Consider the following 6,396-nt stretch of genomic DNA (forward strand, 5'->3'; position numbering starts at 1 on the left):
CTACAGTCGGCAGCCGCGCCGTCCCTTTATGCGTACAAACAAAAGAGACGGCAGACCAAGAAAAGAAGCAGTGAGGTCAATAAGAAATAGCGGTAGGATGCAAGGGTTGTCGAACACTCAGCAAGAGGATTTCACGCAAGCCAGTGACATGAAATCTGCCACTACTTTAGTAACTTCATCACACGAAGCGAAGAAAGTTGGCCCCGCTTCGAGTTGCCAAGTGGCAAACATACGCAAACAATCCCTACGCATCACCCGCGCCAAAGTCCTACACTCGATACACAGTAGGTTCTCATGTATTGCAATCACTAGGGATTCCTGACGGTATAAAGGAAGAGGGAAAGGACGGCTGACTAACTCCACTGAACGAGAGGCCCTGAAGAGGACGCTTGGGAAGGTGGGATTTGAGCGAAGTTGACGAAACCTCTGGTCCCTATAGAGTTACCGCAAGCACGGCAACAGGCTAGAAGTCAAGCGGTCACATAATCCTTTGAGGGTGCACTTCACATACCAGCTGTGCAAACACATTACGCAGCCTCCACGATGTTGAGGAACACAATGTCAACAACAACAGATACGAAAAGCCCCGCACTGATCCTCAATGGCTTTGCGAAACAGAAACAACGGTGAGAAGCGAAGGCTTGTGTGGTTTGCACCGCGGTCAAAAGGAGGAAGGATGGTTCTGGCGTTAACTCTCCTCCTCAACACTGCGCATTTACCCACCGTGTTGTATTACCTTCCCAAAACTCACACTGACTGTCTTATTCCGAAAGAAACGCCTTGATATTTATCGTTTTGATGGGCATGTCCTTAGCCGAGGTTCTCGCACCTTGATTATACATCGACTTCACGCGGTTAACCAGAACTTTGCGGTTGGACCAAAATGTGTCCTGCAATTTTCTGAACTGCATGTAGCGCGCCTCCTCCTCCGCCTCCTTCATACGCTTCGTCATACCAACCAGGCTCCGGTTTACGTTGATCCAACGACTCCTGTAGTCCCGTATTGCTTTGCTCTCCTCAAAGTCTGCGAAGAAAAACGGTTCGTCGTAATTCGTACGCGGTCGCTGTCGCTCACCGAGGGGCCACTCTACGCCGGCGAGTAAGCACTGATACCTCATAGAATGTAGAGTCCAGTAATTACTATACCACCGACCAACGATACCCTCTGACTGCGCCAAAATCCTCTGCGGAGGCCGTGGCACATCAGCTACCTCAAACCCTGGTGGCACCATTGCTAGGGCCGCTTGTAACGCCTCACGCGAATATTTCTGCCTCATTACTGGCCGCCGTCCTTTGGTGAATGCACCTGTGCGGCTTATCTCATACCACGTTTTCTCCCGATACGTGGCACGATAGAGGTTGCGCTTCCCATTCCACCACATCATGTTCTGTATGTTCAGCATCATCGGAGTATATTTCACGGGAGTTGTCTCCGGGGCGATCCCAACGCCCGGCGAGACCGCCAAAAACCCACGAGTGCCACGCAACATTGCTAAGATGTAAAACTAAATAGCAGCTGTTTCTGTCCTACAGGTCTTCACTCAAAAGGCACGAAAGAAAAAATGGGGAGACAGGGGAAAGAATCAAGTGAAAGGGGAAAAAGAGGTGCCCAACACACTCCAAATGCAACCTCCTCCATCGTCCCCCTTCCCCTATTTTGTAATCCACCTAACTCACTACGACGTACTTCGATGTTCTCCTCCACAGAATCGCTACATTGACGGGCATGAGAGCTGGCCACTGGAGCATCGGGGTCAAAACACTTTACGTAGAGGGGTGCGTGTAGAGAAAAGAGACAAGTGCTTCCGTTTTTGAACAAAGAAATTAAATGAGCTCCTACCTGCAAAGAAATGAATGCAGGGATGGCCCAAACACGAAACGTAAACGAAACACTCGACGTTTGTAAACACTAGCCAATATATAGACAAGTATACCCACACCCACACACACCTGAGCAACGGTAATAAGAACGGATTAAAACTAACAATAATGTAACATACTCGATCGCAACAGAAATGCTGACGACGCTCACGATCCCGTGCATACGCCCCCACCCTTCGCTAACATTAACATATCGGCACCAGCAGCGCCGTACGGACGGGCCGCCTTCTTTCTTACAAGCTACTCACCCGATCCCCAGTACGTCCACAGTCGCATTTTGAACCTTTCCTGTCGCCTCAGCGACCGGCAAGTAACACACATACACAGAGACTACTATTGTCGCTATTGCAACCGTCCTAACTTATACCACACCCTCCCTATAAATGCCTCAATTGCTATCCGATCAAACACTGGCTTCTACAACTTTTTCCCTGCCTGCACCGTCTTCGCTACACCTGAATCTTTGGACTCTCTAACAGCTGCTGACCACAGACTCTGAAATGTGTTGCGTTCATCTTTGGTCGACGCTCCGTATGAGGTATAATCAATCTTTTCATCTCCCTTCCACTTCCAATCGGCATCACCGTGATACACATTAGTGACCGGATCGGGGATATGTGGAAACTTGTGGATGTAGAGGTTATGCCGAACATAAATACTGTCCTGAACAGACGGCTTGCGAACCTCGTCGAGCAGGACATACTTCACACCCCATCCTTCCAGCAGCGCAATCGCCTCGTCCTTATGAATGGCACTGAGGTGACGGCGAAATGTGGCGTCCTGGAACAAATTTGTCGTCGCCACAGAGCAATCCCATGTGTTGCGGGTAAAGTTCCCTACTTGATCAAACTGAGCACCCTTCATCTTTATGGTGCGAACAGAATACCGCTCATTGTGAAGTGTTGGATGACAGTACTGTGCACGGTGGTGGTGCCTCTCAATGATAAACTTCGTGCCGTTGAGGCCACCCATGGCATTGTAGAGAAACGTGCGATCGTTGTAGTGCTGAAGGTAACTTCCAAGGTACCGCAGTTTCTTTTTCCGCTCCTTTATCAGCATGAGCGTTAGCTCAAGCCGCTGTGGAGTGATGCGATTGAGAACACGTGGAAGACCGGGATTGTGGAGAATGGTCATCTTTTCCTCGATCCGCTAGACGAACGCGCTAACGTATTTCGTGTAGATATATCTACTTATATGGACTGAGCGGAAGGGAGCTTAGGTCCCTCCCGGAAAACTAAGCTCAGATCAAGTTGTCTCGATCTCAATGTGTGCAAATAGAACCGTGGAGAGGTAGAAGCAAGAAAAAAATATGAGCAGGCGAGCGATCGGAGGCCAAAACAGTCAATTCGGTTTGCTGCTGACTGGAAGGGTGGAGGAGAGGAAAAGAAATAGAGAGGGCGCAGTGGTGGTACTCTGCACACACGGAGATGCCACACATATTGGCATTCAAAAAACAACCCCAGCATTAGTGACATCTTTGTACGAGTCAGGTACTGTTGTGTCACCGCATGCATATCCCCACCACGCACAGACGCACTTACCTTTGGGTCTCGGGAACCAATCGCCAACGGCACCCGCATGGGGAAATAAAGAAACAGAAACCCAGGGGCCAATCACCCTACCGTCGATAATTGCTGTTGGTAAAGCGGAAGAAAAGCCGATAAGTACCGCTGCTGTCAAAACTTGCGCGAACCCCTCCCGGGCGTGGGTCCCACTGCTTTCGAACAATTTGATAGGCCACATCCGCATACGGTGGCCCCACTGAGAACACCAACACACAGTAATCATCCTTGGATCCTCTGGATGTGTCTTCAATGTGGTAGATTCGGCTCATGTCGCGTTTCGTGCTAGCGAGTGCCGGGTAAAAAAGGGTAAACTCATACCACAGCACACTTCGGGGTGGGGGATTCGAGCGTACATCATAATGCGTGCGATTGTACTGAGTCCATGTGTAGCCTGTCTTCACCTTGCAGAAACGATGCGGTTTCATCAAGACGGTGGGCTCCTTTGGGCCACTCCTATCGCGTGGTGGGGCATGTTGATGCTGTTGCTGACGCTTATAGTAGTCTACAATCTCATCCTTGAAAAGCTCCTCGTCCTCCTCAAGCGTGATATTTTCCCTCTCCAGTGCCGCCCGCAGGTACGCCTCACTTGGCACAAAATCCAACGGAAGTCCAATTTCCCCACTGGTTTCTAAGTGAGCATCACGCCGATGCCGACCAGCATTGAGAGCCTCACGCTGAGATTGAAGCGACTGCAATGACGCGGTGAGCGGCGGGGGAGCGACACGCGCAGAGCTACCAAAGCGGTTAAGGCGTTCACAGGCCGCAATAACATTCAGCCGTGCATGAACCATGGTGTAAAACATTGGGTTTATTCTAGTACCAGACCCAGGGGTCTCAGAAGGACAGTTCACAAGTGCTATAAGATCGACCAAAAGCTTGCCAATCCCATCAGTGGCGTCACTACCAACCTCATTAGGATCCGCCTCCTTTGTTGCCGTAGTCGGCTCTGTTGCACGAGACGAAGTGTTGTCACCGCCGTCTGCTTGCATCCTCTCCGTGTCCTCTCCTTCGGTTGAGCTATCAGCTATTTCGCCACCGTCACGGGTAGTGGCACTCGCGCTTAATGGCAGCATCGAAAGATTGTCGGTAGGGGCATTCACACCCTGTTGCCGTTTCCAGTACACCGAGTCTTTGGGTGCTGCAATAGAGTTGAGCAGATTCATTAACTCCTGTTCATACCTGGGTCGTAATGCGAAGACATTTACCTTAGCACTGCTGAGCGAGAGGGCCTCAATGTATTCAAATACCGCCACCCAGTACAACGCACTGCGCCACAGTATGCCCGCCCGCTCAAGAGCAATCTCAGCCTCTTCATCTTTTTCGCCGCCGCTGTAATGGTTGTATCGTTCGTACCGTTCCCCGCCTGCGTTACCAATATTTTCGTCAATCCACCTTCCCAACGCATCTCGAGCATCAATAAATTCTTCAATGGAGACGACTGTCTGTTGCATAACCTCTGCTGTGTTCTCTGACACAAGACATTCCACAAGCGTCGAAAGTGGAATAAAACTGAAATGTTGTGGGTACGAAACGCGCTCAATCGCCTCCGTCACGACCCGCTGCGCTTGCGTTACATAACTGACAGCGGGGAACGCGGACGTATCAAGAAACCACATAGCGTAACGAATGACGAGGGCATCAATCGGCATGACGCTGTTGGTACCGCTGCCACGTCGCTGACGTATACGCTCAATGGCACGAGCCCCACTCTGCCGTAGTAGAGTTGCGTACACCTCAACTACTTCATCTTCACCTCGGGTGCGTTTAAACATGTTGCAACGAAATACTCACCAAGCAAAAGAACAGCACCTACCTGTGTGTCCTGTTGTCCCCTCTGGGCATATACACAAAACAAGGCGGGGAGAGACGGTAGAAATGACTGAGCTCCCCGTTAAAAACACGGATTGAGGTTCATGAATAACAAAAAGGAGACGAGCCCCTAGTAGAATAGAACCCGCCACTACGACGACACTAGCAACAGCATCTCGGGTGCAAGCAAACTCCCGAAGTCTTGTATATATATATAAGTATGAAAACGAAAATACATATGCAGGCATACACTGACACCGTTGCAACACAGGGGATGAAAAGTAAGCGCAGAAGCAAACCACTAAGACAAAGTTACAGCCACGCGACCGACATGAGGCACGGCCCACGAGAGCTTCAGAATCTCTAATTCACCACTTACAACTCCCCTCTCCAAAGACAAAAGTAGGGACAACCACATGCCCCAGCAAGACACACACACACACACACACCACGTAGTGCATAGACATAACTTACATATCACAAAAAGGAAAATACATACGTAGCAGGAAAGGTAAGTGAATATTAAAGAGAACTAAGCAACTTTATATTGTATAATAAATCGGACAAAGAAACGATAACAACAGGGGGAAAGTATAAACACAACAAAAGCAAACAATCCCGTTGAAACAGATCCACATATAATCAAAATAAACTCAACGAAATATTTCTCAATCAAATAATAAAGGAACAACAACAAGCAGACTAATATTATAGCAACACAACGTATATAAAAATTGTTAGAATTTTAGGGACAGAGAAAAAATTAAACGACAAAAAAATTTAACCTTTAAGCGGCCCAACAAACTCCGGCATCGGTAAAGCATCTAAAGAAGAAACAGACTGTCCCATTGACAGCGGAGCTTCAGCACCAGCACCAGCACTAGAAATATCATGAAAAGGAGGAGAAACATCAACATCACCACGTGTATCCATGTGAACAGACAAATGCGACCTCGAGGAAAACAACGGTCCAACACAATCCGAAAAGTTCTTTTCCTGTCGACAACCACCAGAATTCCTAACATCAACAGAGTAGCCATTAGTCATCACTGCAGACTTGTTGGAATGTAGTGATTCCTGCAACTCCTTCTTGGATTCAGAACGTTTAGAATGTTGAGAACCCTGTGATTGCAAATCATCA

General features: G+C 48.8%; 3 protein-coding genes across 3 annotated transcripts; all 3 read right to left on the reverse strand.

The window, feature by feature from the left end:
- Positions 1 to 761: 761 nt before the first annotated feature.
- Positions 762 to 1,490, reverse strand: TEOVI_000399400 (uncharacterized protein; the record flags this gene model as incomplete). The annotated part of the gene is made up of 1 exon (XM_067226818.1): positions 762 to 1,490. One exon carries the CDS (start codon positions 1,488 to 1,490, stop codon positions 762 to 764), a length of 729 nt encoding a protein of 242 aa, XP_067082919.1.
- An 808-nt stretch (positions 1,491 to 2,298) lies between these two features.
- Positions 2,299 to 3,015, reverse strand: TEOVI_000399500 (uncharacterized protein; the record flags this gene model as incomplete). The annotated part of the gene is made up of 1 exon (XM_067226819.1): positions 2,299 to 3,015. One exon carries the CDS (start codon positions 3,013 to 3,015, stop codon positions 2,299 to 2,301), a length of 717 nt encoding a protein of 238 aa, XP_067082920.1.
- A 484-nt stretch (positions 3,016 to 3,499) lies between these two features.
- Positions 3,500 to 5,218, reverse strand: TEOVI_000399600 (Cactus-binding C-terminus of cactin protein, putative; the record flags this gene model as incomplete). Its single annotated transcript, XM_067226820.1, has 1 exon — positions 3,500 to 5,218. The coding sequence occupies one exon, from the start codon at positions 5,216 to 5,218 to the stop codon at positions 3,500 to 3,502; it is 1,719 nt and encodes a 572-aa protein (XP_067082921.1).
- Positions 5,219 to 6,396: the final 1,178 nt, after the last annotated feature.

Source organism: Trypanosoma equiperdum (genome assembly GCF_001457755.1).
Source record: "Trypanosoma equiperdum strain OVI genome assembly, contig: ctg_847, whole genome shotgun sequence".
NCBI lineage: Eukaryota > Euglenozoa > Kinetoplastea > Trypanosomatida > Trypanosomatidae > Trypanosoma > Trypanosoma equiperdum.